This window comes from Petromyzon marinus, unplaced genomic scaffold (genome assembly GCF_048934315.1).
Source record: "Petromyzon marinus isolate PM22_M1 ecotype Great Lakes invasive population unplaced genomic scaffold, UKy_Petmar_22M1.pri1.0 PM_G_Scaffold_103, whole genome shotgun sequence".
Lineage (NCBI taxonomy): Eukaryota > Metazoa > Chordata > Hyperoartia > Petromyzontiformes > Petromyzontidae > Petromyzon > Petromyzon marinus.
In genome coordinates, this window is record NW_027422655.1 from 217,238 (window position 1) to 243,399 (window position 26,162).

General features: G+C 51.9%; 1 protein-coding gene across 2 annotated transcripts; it reads right to left on the reverse strand.

The window, feature by feature from the left end:
• Window positions 1-2,030: 2,030 nt before the first annotated feature.
• On the reverse strand, window positions 2,031-25,167 carry LOC142908828 (uncharacterized). Of its 2 annotated transcripts, none has more exons than XM_076059467.1 (11): window positions 24,693-25,167; window positions 24,104-24,343; window positions 22,890-22,944; window positions 21,683-21,946; window positions 19,218-19,278; window positions 12,752-12,885; window positions 11,028-11,147; window positions 7,551-7,670; window positions 4,637-4,756; window positions 3,551-3,715; window positions 2,031-3,341 (listed from the first exon to the last, which is right to left on the reverse strand). In XM_076059467.1, exons 1-11 carry the CDS (start codon window positions 24,798-24,800, stop codon window positions 2,920-2,922), a joined length of 1,809 nt encoding a protein of 602 aa, XP_075915582.1. In that variant the 5' UTR covers window positions 24,801-25,167; the 3' UTR covers window positions 2,031-2,919. The 2 variants fall into 2 exon arrangements, with proteins under 2 accessions (XP_075915582.1, XP_075915581.1); XM_076059466.1 differs by having other exon boundaries at window positions 24,104-24,346.
• Between the last annotated feature and the right edge of the window lie 995 nt (window positions 25,168-26,162).

A 26,162-nucleotide genomic window follows, 5' to 3' on the forward strand; every position in this document is an offset into this window, starting at 1 on the left:
CGCCGCTCTGCCGCCACCGGGGGATGCCGACGCGGTGCACCCTCACCACCCCCCCCCCCCCGCACGAACGCACACACGCCCAACGTAGAGCCGGGAGGGGAGGTCACCCAGCCGATAGATTTTTTTCCAGAAGTCCCTAATGGGATCGAACTTCATGGTTTCCTGCGGCCGGGAAATTGGGCGATCTTCCCCCTGTAGCTGACATGCACTGCGGCGCCGTGACCTAATAGTAAAAGTTGCATGGTCACGGAAAGGGCCATCGAGCCACCACGAGTGGAACCACACACACACAAGCACGGGTCAGTGGACTGGTAGCGGGAGAACAAAGAGCGTATGTCGGAGAGATCATTGCGGCGACGTCACCTGAGCTGGGATCCGGGTATCGAAAGGGCGGGAAAATCCGAGCCCCTGATTGGACGGGAGGTCAAGGAAGCGAAACGCCGAAATTCCTTTGTTGTAGGTGGGATAAAGGGAGGGGGATTCAGGTAGCAAGGCAGTTCTTCTTCAAGATCATCGCGGTCCACGCAGGAGGGGAGTCAGCCGTTCGAGACGTCCGCGTGACGAACTTCAGCGCAGCCAGGCTCAACCCTCTACTGATCGCTTTTCTACAGCTTCCAGTGCAGCAGAGTGGAAGTACGCATGAGTAAGAGAGAGGTAAGTTTGGGCTATTTGATTGAGGGTAGAAAGCAGAGCGATAGGCAGGGGAAATACAGTCTAGGATCCCAAGGGGAATAGGCTGACATCCACTTACCCACAGAATTACGCGTAGCTTAACGGGTTGCTCGCGGTAAATAAAATAACTGGTAGGGGAATAAACTGTTTCGTGTGGTCCTTTGGAGGGTGAAGAGGAGGGTGGAGAGTGTTTTGTGTTCGCGCGCACACGCGGCTGTTTGCGGCGAATAAGGGAGTAGAGCGTGCTTGGTGTCCGTACCTGTACGATCGTTTCCAGTATTGTTCAGCGCATACCTACACGACTATTTTCGGTGGTGCCCAGCGCTCGCGTACCTGCGCAATCACCTACAGTAGCGCTTTGCGCTCGCGTGCGTGCGTGGTTGTTTTCCACGAAGCGGAGTGTTCAGTGTACGCGTGCCTACGCGTTTGGTTTCGGTGGCGTTTAGCGCTCGCATACCTGTACGATTGTTTACAGTAGGGCTTAACGCTCGCGCATCTGTGTGACGGGGTGGCGGTCGCGCACCCGCGTGATTGTCTAATAGCGAGGGAGCGAATTAAGCGCCTAGCGTGCGCGAAAACGCAGCTGTGTAAACAGCCCATTAAATCGGAGCAAAGTAATCGCGGCGTGTTTGTTTTTGCTCAAGCGGGTGGAGCGTGGGTGGGAGGGAATCCCACGGCGGCGCGCCGCACCTGTTTATTCCCGTGCAGGACGGGGTTTTACTTTGTGAGCGCGCTCACTGTGGCACGCCGCCGTTGAACAGGGTAGCGCATCGCAAGCGCAAAGCGTACGAGCCGCTAATTAAGCTACGCAAACACGGTCGACATCCCAGGCAGAGGTACAGGGGTGCGAGACATTAGGGGTCGGCAGTCTGGACCTGACAGAGCAGCCGGGGGGTAGCGGTATGAGTGGAACGGGGGAGTCGGTGGGCAACGGCCCTGACAATTCAGTGATGGCGGGGGACGGTAGCCCCCACAGTTTGGCGTCAGAAGCGGTACGAACCCCCGCGTTACCCCACGCAAAAATAAGGCATATATTCACCGGCCGGGGTACCCCTTCGTGGAAAGCGTTTGCCCGCAATGTCCTAGGGGCTAAGGAAATTAGTGGGTGGACGGACGCGCAGGCGTTACGTCAACTTAATATGAATCTGGATGGGCGGGCAGCCGATTTTGTGGAAGCCCTACCCGCAAGCGCGCAGACACAGTTAGAGGAGCTGATGCGCCGACTTGATCTGCGTTTCGGTACGCGCGATGAGGAGGAGGCAAAAGCAGCCTTAGAGGCACGCCGTTGCCAACCCGGTGAGGACCTGCCTGATTATGCCGAGGATGTGCGCGAGCTAACAAAGATCTTACACCCGGGGTACACAACAGAGGTTTTTTATTGGTTAGATGGCGTAGATATATGAATGTCTTCAAACCCGCCACCACCCGACAGCCCATTTAGTCAGGTTCGTCACGTAAACAGAATGTGCCAATTCGTTACCTGCACGGCACACCAGTTGTGTGTTGGAGAGCTAAAGCCACGACATTGATGATCTATGTTCGTGTTTGAGTACAGATGAAGCTGTCACGTTTTTAATTCATTAATGTTTTATCGTTGAAGCGATTTGTGGATCGAGTACGCCAGCCCCACATTTAGGTCGCCCCTTGACGCTGGTTGGCTTGCCACTTCATCAACGCACATTTATCGTAAATTCTGTCGCGTTTTTGATCCACAAATCGTCGCATTGAACGCGGCAGTCGCGTGACAGGAAATTACTTGGACAATTTAAGAAAAAAATTGCTCACAAATGCACTTCACCTACCTCTCATCTCACTCCACTCTCCTCTCATCTCACTCCCCTCCACTCACTCTCCTGCCTCTCCCTCTCAATCCACTCCCCTCCACGCACTCTCCTGCCTCTCCCTCTCACTCCACTACCCTCCACTCACTCTCCTGCCTCTCCCTCTCATCCCACTCCACTCCACTCACTCTCCTGCCTCTCCCTCTCATCTCACTCCACTCACTCTCCTGCCTCTCCCTCTCATCTCACTCCACTCCACTCACTCTCCTGACCCTCCCCTCTCATCTCACTCCATTCCCCTCACTCTCCTGCCTCTCCCTCTCATCTCACTCCCCTCCACTCACTCTCCTGTCTCTCACTCCCCTCCACTCACTCTCCTGCCTCTCCCTCTCATCTCACTCCACTCACTCTCCTGCCTCTCCCTCTCACTCCACTCCACTCACTCTCCTACCTCTCCCCTCTCATCTCACTCCACTCCACTCCCCCCACTCTCAGACCCCTTCCCCTCTCGTCTCTCCGTGGCCGCGTGTATTTTCACTCGCGACACGTTATTAACATTCACGTCTTCAGCTCCCAGTCCCCCGAGCTTGGAGAACTTCGCTCCCCATTCCGGCGTCAGTGGGAGCCGTCGCTCTCCCAGCTTTGGCATCTCCCGTGCCTCCAGGCGCACCTCGTCGGGGCCTTTGGGAGGAAGTTTGGGGGAGCGACCGCCCTCCGTGTTACCGCCACCACCGCCGCCATCGCCGCCGCCGCCCAAGTCGTTAGCTATCCAGGAAACTTCCCTGGGCCGGCGCCTGAGACACCGCGGCCGGCAGCGGCGGCCTACAGCCAGGCCGCTCAGCAGGCAGACGGCCAGCGACAGGGGGAGCAGCACAGGCAGCAGGGAGCCTGGGGGAGGGGAGGGGGAGGGAGGGGGGGGAGGAAGGGGATTGAGACCACAAACTCCAAATACTCCCCTACTTAGGTACCATGCAATTGCAGGCAGACAACTCTACTAACGAACAAGTAACGTTCCAGAGCTCCGTGTGTTCCTAAGTCTCAACGTCACCACCATCACGGTCAACTACTCAGTCCCCTATCACCCCCCCCCCACTCACCATCCACGCCGGCGGAAGCCGGGGGGACGAATCTGCCACCGTCGATGGTCGTGACGCCCTCGCTGGACTCACACGAGGAGCCAACACCGTCAACGCTGCTGCACTCCTCCACCTCCTCCACCTCCTCCTCCTCGTTGTCGTCGTTGTCATCGTCCACCTTCTCTCCTGATGGCGCACAAAAAACACAGGAAGGCCGTAGGTACGTCTATGGGTCTCTGTGTGGTGAGTCTATGGGTCTCTGTGTGATGAGTCTATGGGTCTCTGTGTGATGAGTCTATGAGTCTCTGTGTGGTGAGTCTATGGGTCTCTGTGTGGTGAGTCTATGGGTCACTGTGTGATGAGTCTATGGGTCTCTGTGTGGTGAGTCTATGGGTCTCTGTGTGATGAGTCTATGGGTCTCTGTGTGATGAGTCTATGGGTCTCTGTATGGTGAGTCTATGGGTCTCTGTGTGATGAGTCTATGGGTCTCTGTGTGGTGAGTCTATGGGTCTCTGTGTGATGAGTCTATGGGTCTCTGTAAGGTGAGTCTATGGGTCTCTGCGTGGTGAGTCTATGGGTCTCTGTGTGGTGAGTCTATGGGTCTGTGTGTGGTCAGTCTATGGGTCTCTGTGTGGTCAGTCTATGGGTATCTGTGTGATTAGACTCTGGGTCTCTGTGTGATGAGTCTATGGGTCTCTGCGTGGTGAGTCTATGGGTCTCTGTGTGATGAGTCTATGGGTCTCTGCGTGGTGAGTCTATGGGTCTCTGTGTGTGATGAGTCTATGGGTCTCTGTGTGGTGAGTCTATGGGTCTCCGTGTGATGAGTCTATGGGGGGGATCGGCAACAACACACCACACACTCACCACACTCACCACACTCACCACACACACTCACTACACTCACTACACTCACCACACTCAACATACACACACCACACTCACCACACACTCACCACACACGACACACACACACACTCACCACACTCACCACACTCAACACACACTCACCACACTCACCACACACTCACCACACACTCACGACACACTCACCACACTCACCACACACACACCACACACACACACACCACACACTCACCACACACTCACCTATCTCGCAGCTCATGCCGGAATACCCTTGGGGGCAGTTGCAGGTGAACTCATCCGGCTTGGCGTTGATGCAGCTGCCTCCATTCAAGCACGGCTGGTGGCTGGCGCAGTAATTCAGATCTAGCGAGAAGCGAGGGAGGGGAACGGCAACAACAACATCCACCACCGTGTGACAATTGGGTTTCCCCCTTTTATCTGGCAGCAAAACAGCGACGTTAAGATGTTAAAACACCAAATTGTGAAACCCTTTTACAAGGAATCACGTCACTGCATTAACCAAAATGCTTGTGGTCAGAATGCAAACAAAACACATCATCTGATAGTAGATGATGATGATGCGCTGTCCTTGAAGCTGATTGGTCCACACCAGAGACGGCTTTCTTTAGAGCCTCGTCTCAAACGGTGTGAGACCAGAGGTGACCTCTAGACCAGAGGTGACCTCTAGACCAGATGTGACCTCTAGACCAGAGGTGACCTCTAGACCAGAGGTGACCTCTAGACCAGAGGTGACCTCAAGACCAGAGGTCACCTTAGACCAGAGGTGACCTCTAGACCTGAGGTGACCTCGAGACCTGAGGTGACCTCGAGACCAGAGGTGACCTTTAGACCAGAGGTGGCCTCTAGACCAGAGGTGACCTCCAGACCAGAGGTGACCTCTAGACCAGAGGTTCATTCTGAACCGCAAGGCATTGTGGTTTGTGCAGTGACGTCATGCCTTGTAAAAGGTTTCACAGTTTGGTGTTTTAACATCTTAATGCCGCTGTTTTGTTGCCAGAAAAAAAGGGGAAAAACTTATTGTCATATTTTGGTACTGGCAGAGGAGGTCCCATGATGTAACATCCACAACCACCACAACCACAACAACCACCACCACATCCACCAACACCACCACCACAATCACCACCACCACAACCACAACCACCAACACCACCAGCACCACCACCACCACCAACACCACCACCAACACCATCACGACTATCACCATCACCACCACAACCACCACAACCACCACAACCACCATCACCACCACTATCACCACCACTATCACCACCACCACTATCACCACCACCATCACCACCACCATCACCACCACCACCACCAGCACCACCATCACCACCACCATCACCACCACTATCACCATCACCACCACTATCACCACCACCACCATCACCACCACCACCATCACCACCACCACTATCACCACCACCACCATCACCACCACCATCACTACCACTATCACCACCACTATCACCACCATCACCACCACCAACACCACCGCCACTATCACCACCACTATCACCACCCCCACCACCACCGCCACCACCACCACCGCCACCACCACCACACACTCACCACACTCACCACACACACCACACACACCACACACCACACACTCACCACACTCACACCACACACCACACACTCACCAAACTCACCACACACACACCACACTCACACCACACACACCACACACTCACCACACACACCACACACTCACGACACTCACCACACACACACCACATACTCACCACACTCACCACACACTCACCACACTCACACCACACACTCACCACACTCAACACACACACAACACTCACCACACTCAACACACACTCACTACACTCAACACACTCACCACACACACACCACACTCACCACACTCACTACACTCACCACACTCACCACACACACACCACACACTCACCACACACTCACCACACACTCACTACACTCAACACACACACACACCACACTCACACTACACTCACCACACTCAACACACACACACCACACACTCACCACACACTCACCATACTCACCACACACACACCACACTCACCACACAATCACTACACGCACCACACTCACCACACACACTCACCACACACTCACCACACTCACCACACTCACCACACACACACCACACTCACCACACACTCACTACACTCACCACACTCACCACACACACTCACCACACACTCACTACACTCAACGCAGACTCACCACACTCACCACACTCACACTACACTCACCACATTCACACACACACACACACCACACACTCACCACATACTCACCACACTCAAAACACACACACCACACTCACCACACACTCACCACACACTCACAACACTCACCACACTCACCACACATACTCACCACACACTCACTACACTCAACACACACAAACCACACTCACCACACTCACCACACTCACACTACACTCACAACACACACACCACACTCACCACACACTCACCACACACTCACGACACACTCACCACACTCACCACACACACAACACACACTCACCACACACACCACACACACTACACTCACCACATACACTCACTACACTCACCACACTCACCACACACTCACCACACGCTCAACACACACTCACCACACACTCACCACACTCACCACATTCACCACACACTACACTCACTACACACTCACCACACACTCACCACACTCACCACACTCACCACACACACACCACACTCACCACACACTCACTACACTCACCACACTCACCACACACACTCACCACACACTCACAACACTAACCACACTCACCACATACACACCACACTCACCACATACTCACTACACTCCCCACACTCACCACACACACTCACCACACACTCACTACACTCAACACACACACACACCACACTCACCACACTCACCAGACTCACACTACACTCACCACACTCACACACACACCACACTCACCACACACTCACCACACACTCACGACACACTCACCACACTCACCACACACACCACACACACTACACTCACCACATACACTCACTACACTCACCACACTCACCACACACTCACCACACGCTCAACACACACTCACCACACACACACCACACTCACCACACTCTCACCACACACTCACCTATCTCGCAGCTCATGCCGGAATACCCTTGGGGGCAGTTGCAGGTGAACTCATCCGGCTTGGCATTGATGCAGCTGCCTCCATTCAAGCACGGCTGGTGGCTGGCGCAGTAATTCAGATCTAGCGAGAAGCGAGGGAGGGGAACGGCAACAACAACATCCACCACCGTGTGACAATTGGGTTTCCCCCTTTTATCTGGCAGCAAAACAGCGACGTTAAGATGTTAAAACACCAAATTGTGAAACCCTTTTACAAGGAATCACGTCACTGCATTAACCAAAATGCTTGTGGTCAGAATGCAAACAAAACACATCATCTGATAGTAGATGATGATGATGCGCTGTCCTTGAAGCTGATTGGTCCACACCAGAGACGGCTTTCTTTAGAGCCTCGTCTCAAACGGTGTGAGACCAGAGGTGACCTCTAGACCAGAGGTGACCTCTAGACCAGATGTGACCTCTAGACCAGAGGTGACCTCTAGACCAGAGGTGACCTCTAGACCAGAGGTGACCTCAAGACCAGAGGTCACCTTAGACCAGAGGTGACCTCTAGACCTGAGGTGACCTCGAGACCTGAGGTGACCTCGAGACCAGAGGTGACCTCTAGACCAGAGGTGACCTCTAGACCAGAGGTGACCTCCAGACCAGAGGTGACCTCTAGACCAGAGGTTCATTCTGAACCGCAAGGCATTGTGGTTTGTGCAGTGACGTCATGCCTTGTAAAAGGTTTCACAGTTTGGTGTTTTAACATCTTAACGCCGCTGTTTTGTTGCCAGAAAAAAAGGGGAAAAACGTATTGTCATATTTTGGTACTGGCAGAGGAGGTCCCATGATGTAACATCCACAACCACCACAACCACAACAACCACCACCACATCCACCAACACCACCACAATCACCACCACCACAACCACAACCACCAACACCACCACCACCAGCACCACCACCACCAACACCACCACCACCACCAACACCATCACGACTATCACCATTACCACCACAACCACCACAACCACCACAACCACCACTATCACCACCACTATCACCACCACCACTATCACCACCACCATCACCACCACCATCACCATCACCACCACCACCAGCACCACCATCACCACCACCATCACCACCACTATCACCATCACCACCACTATCACCACCACCACCATCACCACCATCACCACCACCACTATCACCACCACCACCACCATCACCACCACCATCACTACCACTATCACCACCACTATCACCACCATCACCACCACCAACACCACCACCACTATCACCACCACTATCACCACCCCCACCGCCACCGCCACCACCACCACCGCCACCACCACCACACACTCACCACACTCACCACACACACCACACACACCACACACCACACACTCACCACACTCACACCACACACCACACACTCACCACACTCACCACACACACACCACACTCACACCACACACACCACACACTCACCACACACACCACACACTCACCACACTCACCACACACACACCACATACTCACCACACTGACCACACGCTCACCACACTCACACCACACACTCACTACACTCAACACACACACACCACACTCACCACACTCACCACACTCACACTACACTCACAACACACACACCACACTCACCACACACTGACCACACACTCACCACACTCACACCACACACTCACCACACTCAACACACACACAACACTCACCACACTCACCACACACTCACCACACTCACCACATACTCACTACACTCACCACACTCACCACACACACACCACACACTCACCACACACTCACCACACACTGACTACACTCAACACACCACACACTCACCACACTCACACCACACACTCACCACACTCAACACACACACAACACTCACCACACTCACCACACACTCACTACACTCACCACACTCACCACACTCACCACACACACACCACACTCACCACACAATCACTACACGCACCACACTCACCACACACACTCACCACACACTCACCACACTCACCACACTCACCACACACACACCACACTCACCACACACTCACTACACTCACCACACTCACCACACACACTCACCACACACTCACTACACTCAACACACACTCACCACACTCACCACACTCACACTACACTCACCACATTCACACACACACACACCACACACTCACCACATACTCACCACACTCAAAACACACACACCACACTCACCACACACTCACCACACACTCACAACACTCACCACACTCACCACACATACTCACCACACACTAACTACACTCAACACACACACACTCACCACACTCACCACACTCACACTACACTCACCACACACACACCACACTCACCACACACTCACCACACACTCACGACACACTCACCACACTCACCACACTCACCACACACACAACACACACTCACCACACACACCACACACACTACACTCACTACACTCACCACACTCACCACACACTCACCACACGCTCAACACACACTCACCACACACTCACCACACTCACCACATTCACCACACACTCACAACACACACTACACTCACTACACACTCACCACACACTCACCAGACTCACCACACACACACCACACTCACCACACACTCACTACACTCACCACACTCACCACACACACTCACCACACACTCACAACACTCACCACACTCACCACATACACACCACACTCACCACATACTCACTACACTCACCACACTCACCACACACACTCACCACACACTCACTACACTCAACACACACACACACCACACTCACCACACTCACCAGACTCACACTACACTCACCACACTCACACACACACCACACTCACCACACACTCACCACACACTCACGACACACTCACCAAACTCACCACACTCACCACACACACCACACACACTACACTCACCACACACACTCACTACACTCACCACACTCACCACACACTCACCACACGCTCAACACACACTCACCACACACACACCACACACACCACACTCACCACACACTCACCAGACTCACCACACACACACCACACTCACCACACACTCACTACACTCACCACACTCACCACACACACTCACCACACACTCACAACACTAACCACACTCACCACATACACACCACACTCACCACATACTCACTACACTCCCCACACTCACCACACACACTCACCACACACTCACTACACTCAACACACACACACACCACACTCACCACACTCACCAGACTCACACTACACTCACCACACTCACACACACACCACACTCACCACACACTCACCACACACTCACGACACACTCACCACACTCACCACACTCACCACACACACCACACACACTACACTCACCACACACACTCACTACACTCACCACACTCACCACACACTCACCACACGCTCAACACACACTCACCACACACACACCACACTCACCACACTCTCACCACACACTCACCTATCTCGCAGCTCATGCCGGAATACCCTTGGGGGCAGTTGCAGGTGAACTCATCCGGCTTGGCATTGATGCAGCTGCCTCCATTCAAGCACGGCTGGTGGCTGGCGCAGTAATTCAGATCTAGCGAGAAGCGAGGGAGGGGAACGGCAACAACAACATCCACCACCGTGTGACAATTGGGTTTCCCCCTTTTATCTGGCAGCAAAACAGCGACGTTAAGATGTTAAAACACCAAATTGTGAAACCCTTTTACAAGGAATCACGTCACTGCATTAACCAAAATGCTTGTGGTCAGAATGCAAACAAAACACATCATCTGATAGTAGATGATGATGATGCGCTGTCCTTGAAGCTGATTGGTCCACACCAGAGACGGCTTTCTTTAGAGCCTCGTCTCAAACGGTGTGAGACCAGAGGTGACCTCTAGACCAGAGGTGACCTCTAGACCAGATGTGACCTCTAGACCAGAGGTGACCTCTAGACCAGAGGTGACCTCCAGACCAGAGGTGACCTCCAGACCAGAGGTGACCTCCAGACCAGAGGTGACCTCTAGACCAGAGGTGACCTCCAGACCAGAGGTGACCTCCAGACCAGAGGTGACCTCTAGACCAGAGGTGACCTCTAGACCAGAGGTTCATTCTGAACCGCAAGGCATTGTGGTTCGTGCAGTGACGTCATGCCTTGTAAAAGGTTTCACAGTGTGGTGTTTTAACATCTTAACGCCGCTGTTTTGTTGCCAGAAAAAAGGGGGAAAGTTATTATCATATTTTGGTACTGGCAGAGGAGGTCCCATGATGTAACATCCACAACCACCACAACCACCACAACAACCACCACCACATCCACCAACACCACCACCACAACCACCATAACCACCACCAACACCACCACCAGCAGCACCACCATCACCACCACCAACACCACCACCAACACCATCACAACTATCACCATCACCACCACCACAACCACCACAACCACCACAACCACAACCACCATCACCACCATCACCACCACCAACACCACCACCACCCCCACCATCACCACCACCACCATCACCACCACCCCCACCATCACCACCACCACCATCACCACCACCACCATTACCACCACCACCATCACCACCATCACCACCACCACCACCATCACCACCACCATTACCACCATCACCATCACCACCACCCCCACCATCACCACCACCATCACCACCATCACCACCACCATCACCACCACCACCATTACCACCATCACCATCACCACCACCACCAACACCACCACCATCACCACCACCCCCACCATCACCACCACCACCATCACCACCACCACCATCACCACCACCACCATCACCACCACCACCATTACCACCATCACCATCACCACCACCAACACCACCACCATCACCACCACCCCCACCATCACCACCACCACCACTATCACCACCACCACCATCACCACCACCACCCCACCACCCCCACCATAACCACCACCACGGATGATGATGATGATGATAGGTAAATATTGATGGACACATCCGAGCGTTGGATGGGGAGCGAGTGGAGGGAAATTCACCGGGTGACTTGGGGGGTGGAGGGGGGAGGAGGGGGGGGGAGGAGGGGAGGTAGGTGGAGGAGGTGGGGAGAGGGGGTAGGTGGAGGAGGGGGGGTAGGTGGAGGAGGGGGGGGGGAGGAGGGGGGGGGAGTAGGAGGAGGGGGGTGCGGTAGTGGCACCTTTGTCACAGAGGAGGCCTCCCCAGCCACTGTCACAGCTGCAGCGCCAGGGCTGCTGTCTGCAGCTGCCGTGGCCACAGCCTGGGTAGGGGACGCAGCGCTGGCACAGCTCGCCCTGCCACCCGGAGCGGCACCTGCGGACACGCGGGCAGTGCTGAGTCTATGGTGCAGTGTTGAGTCTATGGGCAGTGTTGAGTCTATGGGCAGTGTTGAGTCTATGGTGCAGTGTTGAGTCTATGGGCAGTGTTGAGTCTATGGTGCAGTGTTGAGTCTATGGTGCAGTGTTGAGTCTATGGTGCAGTGTTGAGTCTATGGTGCAGTGTTGAGTCTATGGTGCAGTGTTGAGTCTATGGTGCAGTGTTGAGTCCATGGTGCAATGTTGAGTCTATGGGCAGTGTTGAGTCTATGGGCAGTGCTATGGTGCAGTGTAGAGTCTATGGGTAGTGTTGAGTCTATGGTACAGTGTTGAGTCTATGGTGCAGTGTTGAGTCTATGGTGCAGTGTTGAGTCTATGGTGCAGTGTTGAGTCTATGGGTAGTGTTGAGTCTATGGTGCAGTGCTGAGTCTTTGGTGCAGTGTTGAGTCTATGGGTAGTGCTGAGTCTATGGTTCAGTGTTGAGTCTATGGTGCAGTGTTGAGTCTATGGGGAGTGCTGAGTCTATGGTGCAGTGTTGAGTCTATGGGCAGTGTTGAGTCTATGGTGCAGTGTTGAGTCTATGGGCAGTGTTGAGTCTATGGTGCAGTGTTGAGTCTATGGGCAGTGCTGAGTCTATGGTGCAGTGTTGAGACTATGGTGCAGTGTTGAGTCTATGGTGCAGTGTTGAGTCTATGGTGCAGTGTTGAGTCTAGGGTTCAGTGCTGAGTCTATGGTGCAGTGCTGAGTCTATGGTGCAGTGTTGAGTCTATGGTGCAGTGTTGAATCTATGGCTAGTGTTGAGTCTATGGTGCAGTGCTGAGTCTATGGTGTAGTGTTGAGTCTATGGTGCAGTGTTGAGTCTATGGGCAGTGTTGAGTCTATGGTGCAGTGTTGAGTCTATGGGCAGTGTTGAGTCTATGGTGCAGTGTTGAGTCTATGGGCAGTGTTGAGTCTATGGTGCAGTGTTGAGTCTATGGGCAGTGCTGAGTCTATGGTGCAGTGTTGAGTCTATGGTGCAGTGTTGAGTCTATGGTGCAGTGCTGAGTCTATGGGCAGTGTTGAGTCTATGGGCAATGTTGAGTCTATGGTGCAGTGTTGAGTCTATGGGCAATGCTGAGTCTATGGTGCAGTGTTGAGTCTATGGTGCAGTGTTGAGTCTATGGGCAGTGTTGAGTCTATGGTGCAGTGTTGAGTCTATAGGCAGTGCTGAGTCTATGGTGCATTGTTGAGACTATGGTGCAGTGTTGAGTCTATGGTGCAGTGTTGAGTCTATGGTGCAGTGTTGAGTCTAGGGTTCAGTGCTGAGTCTATGGTGCAGTGCTGAGTCTATGGTGCAGTGTTGAGTCTATGGTGCAGTGTTGAATCTATGGCTAGTGTTGAGTCTATGGTGCAGTGCTGAGTCTATGGTGCAGTGTTGAGTCTATGGTGCAGTGTTGAGTCTATGATGCAGTGTTGAGTCTATGGGCAGTGTTGAGTCTATGGTGCAGTGTTGAGTCTATGGGCAGTGTTGAGTCTATGGTGCAGTGTTGAGTCTATGGGCAGTGCTGAGTCTATGGTGCAGTGTTGAGACTATGGTGCAGTGTTGAGTCTATGGTGCAGTGCTGAGTCTATGGGCAGTGTTGAGTCTATGGGCAATGTTGAGTCTATGGTGCAGTGCTGAGTCTATGGGCAGTGTTGAGTCTATGGGTAGTGTTGAGTCTATGGTGCAGTGTTGAGTCTATAGGCAGTGCTGAGTCTATGGTGCATTGTTGAGACTATGGTGCAGTGTTGAGTCTATGGTGCAGTGTTGAGTCTATGGTGCAGTGTTGAGTCTAGGGTTCAGTGCTGAGTCTATGGTGCAGTGCTGAGTCTATGGTGCAGTGTTGAGTCTATGGTGCAGTGTTGAATCTATGGCTAGTGTTGAGTCTATGGTGCAGTGCTGAGTCTATGGTGCAGTGTTGAGTCTATGGTGCAGTGTTGAGTCTATGATGCAGTGTTGAGTCTATGGGCAGTGTTGAGTCTATGGTGCAGTGTTGAGTCTATGGGCAGTGTTGAGTCTATGGTGCAGTGTTGAGTCTATGGGCAGTGCTGAGTCTATGGTGCAGTGTTGAGACTATGGTGCAGTGTTGAGTCTATGGTGCAGTGCTGAGTCTATGGGCAGTGTTGAGTCTATGGGCAATGTTGAGTCTATGGTGCAGTGCTGAGTCTATGGGCAGTGTTGAGTCTATGGGTAGTGTTGAGTCTATGGTGCAGTGTTGAGTCTATGGGCAGTGTTGAGTCTATGGTGCAGTGTTGAGTCTATGGTGCAGTGCTGAGTCTATGGGCAGTGTTGAGTCTATGGGCAATGTTGAGTCTATGGTGCAGTGCTGAGTCTATGGGCAGTGTTGAGTCTATGGGTAGTGTTGAGTCTATGGTGCAGTGTTGAGTCTATGGGCAGTGTTGAGTCTATGGTGCAGTGTTGAGTCTATGGGCAGTGCTAAGTCTATGGTGCAGTGTTGAGTCTATGGTGCAGTGTTGAGTCTATGGGCAGTGCTCAGTCTATGGTGCAGTGTTGAGTCTATGGTGCGGTGTTGAGTCTATGGTGCAGTGTTGAGTCTATGGTGCGGTGTTGAGTCAATGGTGCAGTGTTGAGTCTATGGTGCAGTGTTGAGTCTATGGGCAATGTTGAGTCTATGGTGCAGTGCTGAGTCTATGGGCAGTGTTGAGTCTATGGGTAGTGTTGAGTCTATGGTGCAGTGTTGAGTCTATGGTGCAGTGTTGAGTCTATGGTGCAATGTTGAGTCTATGGTGCAGTGTTGAGTCTATGGGCAGTGTTGAGTCTATGGTGCAGTGTTGAGTTTATGGTGCAGTGTTGAGTCTATGGGCAGTGTTGAGTCTTTGGGGCAGTTTTGAGTCTTTGGTGCAGTGTTGAGTCTATGGTCCAGTGTTGAGTCTATGGTGCAGTGTTGAGTCTATGGTGCAGTGTTGAGTCTATGGTGCAGTGTTGAGTCTATGGTGCAGTGTTGAGTCTATGGTGCAGTGTTGAGTCTATGGTGCAGTGCTGAGTCTATGGTGCAGTGTTGAGTCTATGGTGCAGTGCTGAGTCTATGGTGCAGTGCTGAGTCTATAGGTAGTGTTGAGTCTATGGTGCAGTGCTGAGTCTATGGTGCAATGTTGAGTCTATGGTGCAGTGCTGACTCTATGGGTACTGTTGAGTCTATGGTGCAGTGTTGAGTCTATGGTGCAGTGTTGAGTCTATGGGTAGTGTTGAGTCTATGGGCAGTCTTGAGTCTATGGGCAGTGTTGAGCCTATGGTGCAGTGTTGAGTCTATGGGTAGTGTTGAGTCTATGGGGAAGTGCTGAGTCTATGGTTAGTGTTGAGTCTATGGTGCAGTGTTGAGTCTATGGGCAGTGTTGAGTCTATGGTGCAGTGTTGAGTCTATGGTGCAGTGTTGAGTATATGGTGCAGTGCTGAGTCTATGGTGCAGTGCTGAGTCTATGGTGCAGTGCTGAGTCTATGGGCAGTGTTGAGTCTATGGTGCAGTGTTGAGTCTATGGTGCAGTGTTGAGTCTATGGTGCAGTGTTGAGTCTATGGGCAGTGTTGAGTCTATGGTGCAATGTTGAGTCTATGGGCAGTGCTGAGTCTATGGTTGAGTCTATGGTGCAGTGTTGAGTCTATGGGCAATGCTGAGTCTATGGTGCAGTGTTGAGTCTATGGTGCAGTGTTGAGTCTATGGGCAGTGTTGAGTCTATGGTGCAGTGTTGAGTCTATGGGCAGTGCTGAGTCTATGGTGCATTGTTGAGACTATGGTGCAGTGTTGAGTCTATGGTGCAGTGTTGAGTCTATGGTGCAGTGTTGAGTCTAGGGTTCAGTGCTGAGTCTATGGTGCAGTGCTGAGTCTATGGTGCAGTGTTGAGTCTATGGTGCAGTGTTGAATCTATGGCTAGTGTTGAGTCTATGGTGCAGTGCTGAGTCTATGGTGCAGTGTTGAGTCTATGGTGCAGTGTTGAGTCTATGGTGCAGTGTTGAGTCTATGGGCAGTGTTGAGTCTATGGTGCAGTGTTGAGTCTATGGGCAGTGTTGAGTCTATGGTGCAGTGTTGAGTCTATGGGCAGTGCTGAGTCTATGGTGCAGTGTTGAGTCTATCGTGCAGTGTTGAGTCTATGGTGCAGTACTGAGTCTATGGGCAGTGTTGAGTCTATGGGCAATGTTGAGTCTATGGTGCAGTGCTGAGTCTATGGGCAGTGTTGAGTCTATGGGTAGTGTTGAGTCTATGGTGCAGTGTTGAGTCTATGGGCAGTGTTGAGTCTATGGTGCAGTGTTGAGTCTATGGGCAGTGCTAAGTCTATGGTGCAGTGTTGAGTCTATGGTGCAGTGTTGAGTCTATGGGCAGTGCTCAGTCTATGGTGCAGTGTTGAGTCTATGGTGCGGTGTTGAGTCTATGGTGCAGTGTTGATTCTATGGTGCGGTGTTGAGTCAATGGTGCAGTGTTGAGTCTATGGTGCAGTGTTGAGTCTATGGGCAATGTTGAGTCTATGGTGCAGTGCTGAGTCTATGGGCAGTGTTGAGTCTATGGGTAGTGTTGAGTCTATGGTGCAGTGTTGAGTCTATGGGCAGTGTTGAGTCTATGGTGCAGTGTTGAGTCTATGGGCAGTGCTAAGTCTATGGTGCAGTGTTGAGTCTATGGTGCAGTGTTGAGTCTATGGGCAGTGCTCAGTCTATGGTGCAGTGTTGAGTCTATGGTGCGGTGTTGAGTCTATGGTGCAGTGTTGAGTCTATGGGCAGTGTTGAGTCTATGGGCAGTGTTGAGTCTATGGGCAGTGTTGAGTCTATGGGCAATGTTGAGTCTATGGTGCAGTGCTGAGTCTATGGTGCAGTGCTGAGTCTATGGTGCAGTGCTGAGTCTATGGGCAGTGTTGAGTCTATGGTGCAGTGTTGAGTCTATGGTGCAGTGTTGAGTCTATGGTGCAGTGTTGAGTCTATGGGCAGTGTTGAGTCTATGGTGCAATGTTGAGTCTATGGGCAGTGCTGAGTCTATGGTTGAGTCTATGGTGCAGTGTTGAGTCTATGGGCAATGCTGAGTCTATGGTGCAGTGTTGAGTCTATGGTGCAGTGTTGAGTCTATGGTGCAATGTTGAGTCTATGGTGCAGTGTTGAGTCTATGGGCAGTGTTGAGTCTATGGTGCAGTGTTGAGTCTATGGTGCAGTGTTGAGTCTATGGTGCAGTGTTGAGTCTATGGCGCAGTGTTGAGTCTATGGGCAGTGTTGAGTCTGTGGGCAGTGTTAGTACCTCCATCATCCCCAACTCCCTCCCTCCCCCAATCCACGGTGCCTATTGTGGCCTGTTGGACACCACGGCCCTGACGAGACCCCACGTGGACATCGCCAGGTATGGCTGCGAGACGATGCAGCGCTGACGTCGTCAGGGAACGGTTGCAAATGGTTTAAAAATGCAAATCCTGTTCATTCCTTCACTATACACTACGCTATACACTATACTATACACTACACTATACACTACACTATACACTACACTATACACTACACTACACACTACACTATACACTACACTACTATACACTACACTATACACTACACTAATATACACTACACTATACACTACACACTACACTACTATACACTACACTACTATACACTACACTACTATACACTACTATACACTACACTAAACACTACACTACTATCCACTACACTACACTATACACTACACACTACACTACACTACACTACACACTACACTATACACTACACACTACACTATACACTACACTATACACTACTATACACTACACTATACACTCTTATACACTACACTATACACTACACTATACACTACTATACATTACACTACACTATACACTACACACTACACTATACACTACACTACACTATACACTACACTATACACTACACTACACTATACACTACACTATACACTACACTACTATACACTACACTATACATTACACTACACTATACACTACACACTACACTACACTATACACTACACTACACACTACATTATACACTACACTATATATTACACTTTACACTACACTATACACTACACTACTATACACTACACTATACATTACACTACACTATACACTACACACTACACTATACACTACACTACACACTACACTACACTATACACTACACTATACACTACACTACTATACACTACACTATACACTACACTACACTATACACTACACTATACACTACACTATACTTTACACTACACACTCCACTACTTGACACACGACGTCGGTACGCTCAGCGGCAGGTCGTCCAACGCCTCGCTGGGAGTGCATTGCGGCGTTGTTGGCGTCAAAGTTTCGCTCACCGGCATTGTCCGGGGACGTCGCAGCCTCCACGCAGCGAATCGCAGCCCGGCCTGCAAATTGCTGAGGCAGGAAGCCGAAGAGAAAATTCGTCGCCATTCTGGCAAATCGCCCGACCACGGCGACGATTCCACTGGTTGATGTAACGGCGAAACGTCACGGTGCTCACACACATTGTCAATGTCGTGGATTTACTCTGCAAACACACCGGTGGGCTCATGTCGTATACTACACTATACACTACACTACTATACACTACAATATAAACTACACTACAATATACTACACTACTATACACTACACTACAATATACTACACTACTATACACTACACTACTATACACTACACTATACACTACACTACAATATACTACACTACTATACACTACATTATACACTTCACTACAATATACTACACTACTATACACTGCACTATACACTGCACTATACACTACACTATACACTACACTATAATATACTACACTACAATACACTACTATACACTACACTATACACTACACTATAATATACACTACTATACACTACACTATACACTACACTATACACTACACTACTATATACTACTATATACTATACGACATTACTATACACTACACTATACACTACACTACTATACACTACACTACTATACACTACACTATACACTACACTACTATACACTACACTACTATACACTACACTATAATATACTACACTACTATACACTATACTATACACTACACTACTATACACTATACTATACACTACACTACTATACACTACACTATACACTATACTATACACTACACACTACACTATACACTACACTACTATACACTACACTACTATACACTACACTACTATACACTACACTATACACTACACTACTGTACACTATACACCACACTACTATACACTGCACTATACTTTACACTACAATATACTACACTACTATACACTACTGTACACTTCACTATACTATACACTACTGTACACCACACTACTATACGCTATAAACTACACTATACTTTACACAATACTTTACACGATACACTACACTAATATACACTACACGACTATACACTACTATACATTACACTATATACTGCACTATATATTACATTAAACACGACTATGCACACACTATGCACCGCTAGACACTGCACTACTATACACTATACTGTACACTACACTACTATACTATGCACAACTATACACTACACTATACTATACACAACTATACACTACACTACTACACTATACACTACACTATACACTACACCATACACTACTATACACTACACTATACAGTACACTTTACACTACACTATACTATACACTACACTATACACTACACTATACTATGCACTACACTATACACTACTATACACTACACTATACACTACACTATACTATACACCACACACTACTATACACTACTATACACCACTATACACCACACTATACACTACACTATACACTACACTATACAATACACAACTATACACTACACTATACACTACTATACACTACACTATACACTACACGATACACTACACTACTATACACTACTATACACTACACTATACACTACACTATACACTACACTATACACTACACTAAACACTACTATACACTACACTACTACACTATACACTACTATACCCTATACTACTATACACTATACTGTACACTATACACGACACTATACACTACACTATACATTACTTTAAATTATAATAGTAACAAATTGGCATTTTGTTGACGTTACAAATCCCTTACTGATTGGTTGTGTCGGGTGGTGGAGGGTTACGACACAACATCGATACTTATGCAATCTGATACCAACAAACCTTTGTTACGACAAATATCGGTCGTGAAAGGCTCCCTACGCGTCAAGCTTGAGAAAGAATTCGCTTCTAAAGCAACGAGGTCGTCAATTCGGGGCGGCGGTTTCAGAGTGCACGGCCTCCCAGCGGCTCCCCAAGATATCGGCAGGAAAGAACACTCCAGAAGGCCGCTGCTGCTGCGAGAATGAGCAGAGTTGGCGTGGTGGTGGTGGTGGTTCATGCTCCTTGACGAGCTCAGCAGCAGCGAGGGAGGTGTCGGGGGTTTATTTGTGTCAAGGATTGTGTTGTGTGTGTGTGCTTCATCAGGGCCTCACGTCACCACCGCTACCACCACCGCTACCACCACCGCTACCACCACCAAAACTACCACCACCGCCACCACCACCACCGCCACCACCACCGCCACCACCATCACCACCACCGCCACCACCACCACCACCGCCACCACCACCACCACCACCACCGCCACCACCACCGCCACCACCACCGCTACCACCGCTACCACCACCGCTACCACCGCTACCACCACTGCTACCACCATCACCACCGCTTCCACCACCACCACCGCCACCACCACCACTACCACCAACACCACCACCACCACCGCCACCAGCGCACCTCTGTCACAATATTCCCCCGCCCAGCCCGGCATGCACTCCTTGCGTCCGTGGGCGTCGCACTCGTTGTGGCCGAAGTGGTCGTCACGGCGACGGCACCACCGCTTGCAGTCGACGCCGTAGTAGTCGGCGTGGCAACGCACGCGGACGCGGTACTCCAGGGCGGTGGCGTTGGCGGCGGCCGCGTGGTGCAGCGTCCGCCACGGCTCGCCGGGGCGGTCGCCGATGACGTGGACGGCTCGCGTCACCTGCCGGAGATCTCCTCCTGTGGGGGGGGGGGGGGGGGGGGGGTGGAGGAAGAGGAGGAGGAGGATGTCGCGTGAAGATTCAAATAAATAGCGAAATAAAAATGTGCAAAATAAAAAGCGTGCGAATATTTATTGAAATATTTACATGAATATTTTTTGTTGTTTTTTTACGTGACTTTACCAAAAAGAACCAAAGAGTATAGAAATATTACATGAATATTTATAGAAATATTTACATGAATATTTACGTAACATTTTTTTGCTGTATTATGTAACTATGTAAATACATATCTAGATAAATATATGAACAATAAATACGTGTTATATGAAGATTTAAATAAATATGGTCGTAAATATTTAAACTATATTCATTAAAAAAAAAAAATTCAATATTGGCTGCGAATTTTAATAGCGCGGTGAGCTAACCACTGCACCACCGCTCATCATACGTGAGCAATATGCACGTACACACACGCGTACACACACAAAGACAAAGATCCCCCATATAGCCTTAACAGACTGTAGGGGCAAGTGCTGTTAGCGAGCACCTATGAAGGCCGGAACGGTACACGAGGGGGTGGGTGGCCAGCACCACGCCCGACCGCCTTTGTCTCCCTAGTGGCAATGTTTACACACCGCACCAGGTACTCATTTGAGGCTGAGTCGACCTAGGGGAGGCCCGGGACCGGTTCAGATAATCGTCACTGGTGTTGGCCGTGAGCGGGAATCGAACCCGGGTCGCCAGGTTCATAGCGCAGCGCGCTAACCGCTACACTATCGCTCCCCACACACACACGTACACACACGCGTACACGCACACACGTACACACACACGTACACACGCACACACGTACACACGTACACACACACGTACACACGCACACGTACACACGCACATGTACACACGCACACGTACACACACACAAGTACACACACACACACGTACACACACGCACGTACCTGGCGCGGTGCCGTTGTGCTGTTCCCACACATCCACAGCCAGCGAGCACCACAGCTGCAAAGTTCAAGCTCACCGTCAATGAGTCACTCATTGATGGCGAGGTCACGGCGAGGTCACGGCACTCCCTCCCCTCTCTCACTTCCCTCCTTCCCTGCCTCCCTCCCCTCCCTCCCTCCCTGCCTCCCTCCCCTCCCCTCTTACTTGGAGAAAGCTGTGAATTGTTATACAAAGGAGGTTACCCTTCACCCGTGATAGCTCAAAACCGCAAATGGCAACCACAAGCCCCACCACCACCACCACCACCGCCACAACCCCCAGAACCCCCACCACCTCAACCACCACCACAACTCCCATCCCCACCACAACCACTGCCACAACCACCACCACCACAACCCCCACCACCACAACCGCCACCACAACCACCACCACAATTCCCACTACCACAACCCCCGCCAGGTGAGCGTCTCACCCTCACCAGGTGAGTGTCTCACCCCCACCAGGTGAGCTTCTCACCGTCTCCAGGTGAGCGTCTCACCCCCACCAGGTGAGCGTCTCACCCCGACCGGGTGAGCGTCTCACCCTCACCAGGTGAGCATCTCACCCTCACCAGGTGAGCATCTCACCCTCACCAGGTGAGCGTCTCACCCCCACCAGGTGAGCGTCTCACCCTCACCAGGTGAGCGTCTCACCCCCACCAGGTGAGCATCTCACCAGGTGAGCGTCTCACCAGGTGAGCGTCTCACCCTCACCAGGCGAGCGTCTCACCCTCACCAGGTGAGCGTCTCACCAGGTGAGCATCTCACCCTCACCAGGTGAGCGTCTCACCCTCACCAGGTGAGCGTCTCACCAGGTGAGCGTCTCACCCTCACCAGGTGAGCATCTCACCCTCACCAGGTGAGCATCTCACCCTCACCAGGTGAGCGTCTCACCCCCACCAGGTGAGCGTCTCACCCTCACCAGGTGAGCGTCTCACCCCCACCAGGTGAGCATCTCACCAGGTGAGCGTCTCACCAGGTGAGCGTCTCACCCTCACCAGGCGAGCGTCTCACCCTCACCAGGTGAGCGTCTCACCAGGTGAGCGTCTCACCCTCACCAGGTGAGCGTCTCACCCTCACCAGGTGAGCGTCTCACCAGGTGAGCGTCTCACCCTCACCAGGTGAGCGTCTCACCAGGTGAGCGTCTCACCCTCACCAGGTGAGCGTCTCACCCTCACCGGCCACGCGAAGTCGAAGGCCACTGACAGGAGGAGCCCCGCACCGCCTTCGCTGCGAGCGGTGGCCGAGCCCAAGGGGCACGGGCGGAGGCCCGGCGAGGGCCTCCGCCCGTGGGACGCCTCCCCGAGGCAGACGCGGACCACGAAGGAGGAGGGGAAGGAGCCACGCAGAGCGTCGCCCCCGCTGGGCAGGGCCTGGAGAGAAGTCACCTGCAGGGAGAAGTCGCCAGAGGCGTCGCACTGCTGGGGGGGAGGGGGGAGGGAGAGGAGAGGAGGAGGTGAGGGGGGAGGTGAGGGAGGTGAGGGGGGGACATTGTAAGGAGCAACAGCAGGGGCAGAAGCAGCAGCAGGGGCAGCAGCGGCAGGGGCAGCAGGGGCAGGGGCAGCAGCAGGAGCAACAGCAGAAGCAGCAGCAGGGGCAGCAGCAGCAGGGGCAGCAGAAGCAGCAGCAGGGGCAGCAGCAGCAGGGGCAGCAGCAGCAGGGGCAGCAGCAGCAGGGGCAGCAACAGGAGCAGCAGCAGGGGCAGCAGTGGCAGCAGCAGCAGGGGCAGCAGCAGCAGGGGCAGCAGGAGGCCGGTGCAGTACGAACTCCGCACAGCGGCAGCAGCAGCAGGGGCAGGAGGAGGTAGCGGACAAAGTTCCCTGCTGCGTGGGGCCGCTGCAGATGCAGTTCACCCATCCTCCTCCTCTCCCTCATCCTCTTCCTCCTCTTCCTCCTCCTCTCCCTCCTCCTCTTCCTGCTCTTCTTCCTCTCTCCTCTTCCTCTTCCTGCTCCTCTCCCTCCTCCTCTCCCTCCTCTTCCTTCTCTTCCTCCTTCTCACCTTTCTCCTCCTCACTTCACCTTCCTCCACACCTCCTCCGTCTTTCGAGTAAGCTCCTCTCTGCACCACCGCCACCGCCTCCCCTCTTCTGCCTCTCCACACGTGATGATGGTGGTGGTGATGGTGGTGATGGTGATGGCGGTGGTGGTGATGGTGGTGCAGGGATGTGACATCAGCATTGGACGCGAGATGATTGTGGTGGTGGTGGTGTTAATTTGCATTATCCCAGCCACGCGTTGTGCTACAGGTGCCCAACCCCCCAACCCATCACCTTAATTCACTGAGTGGTTAATTGCTTCGGCCAGGTGCGGCCGTCAAACCGCGTGCCGCTTCAACAGCTGCGAACCAGGTGGGGGGAGGGGGGGTGGGGGGAGGGGGGCGGCGTTGTTGTCGACTCATTGTTTGAGATTCTGTGGCAACGCATTGACCGCTTGGATTGGTGCAAAGTGTCTGTCTCTCTCTCATCATCACCATCATCATCACTACGGTGGCTAGGAGGTTAACTCTCTCGCCTGGTACACGGGGGGTTGTGGGTTCAATACAGACCATGAGGATGTCTGCTGCTGTACATTTGGAGTTATTTCTCTCTCTCTCTCTCATCACTCATCATCACTACGGTGGCTAGGAGATTAACTCTCTCGCTTGGTATATGGAGGTCGTGGGTCAATACAGACCCTGAGGATGTCTGCTGCTGTACATTTGGAGTTATTTCTCTCTCTCTCTCTCATCACTCATCATCACTACGGTGGCTAGGAGGTTAACTCTCTCGCCTGGTACACGGGGGGTCGTGGGTCAATACAGACCATGAGGATGTCTGCTCCTGTACATTTGGAGTTATTTCTCTCTCTCTCATCATCATCATCACCACTACAGTGGCTAGGAGGTTAACTCTCTCGCCTGGTATAGGGGAGGTCGTGGGTCAATACAGACCCTGAGGATGTCTGCTGATGTACATTTGGAGTTATTTCTCTCTCTCATCATCATCATCACCACTACGGTGGCTAGGAGGTTAACTCTCTCGCCTGGTATACGGGAGGTCGTGGGTCAATACAGACCATGAGGATGTTTGCTGCTGTACGTTTGGAGTTATTTCTCTCTCTCTCTCTCATCACTCATCACCACCACCACGGTGGCTAGGAGATTAACTCTCTCGCTTGGTATACGGGAGGTCGTGGGTCAATACAGACCCTGAGGATGTCTGCTGCTGTACATTTTGAGTTATTTCTCTCTCTCATCAT

Coding starts and splice junctions, on each gene's coding strand:
- LOC142908828 (XM_076059466.1), bottom strand. CDS start 24,800: ATGAGGGAGAGGAGGAGGATGGGTGAACTGCATCTGCAGCGGCCCCAC. Junction 21,947..22,889: donor GCACAACGGCACCGCGCCAG/GTACGTGCGTGT, acceptor CCCCCCCCACAG/GAGGAGATCTCCGGCAGGTG. Junction 3,716..4,636: donor CGGCATGAGCTGCGAGATAG/GTGAGTGTGTGG, acceptor GTGCGCCATCAG/GAGAGAAGGTGGACGATGAC.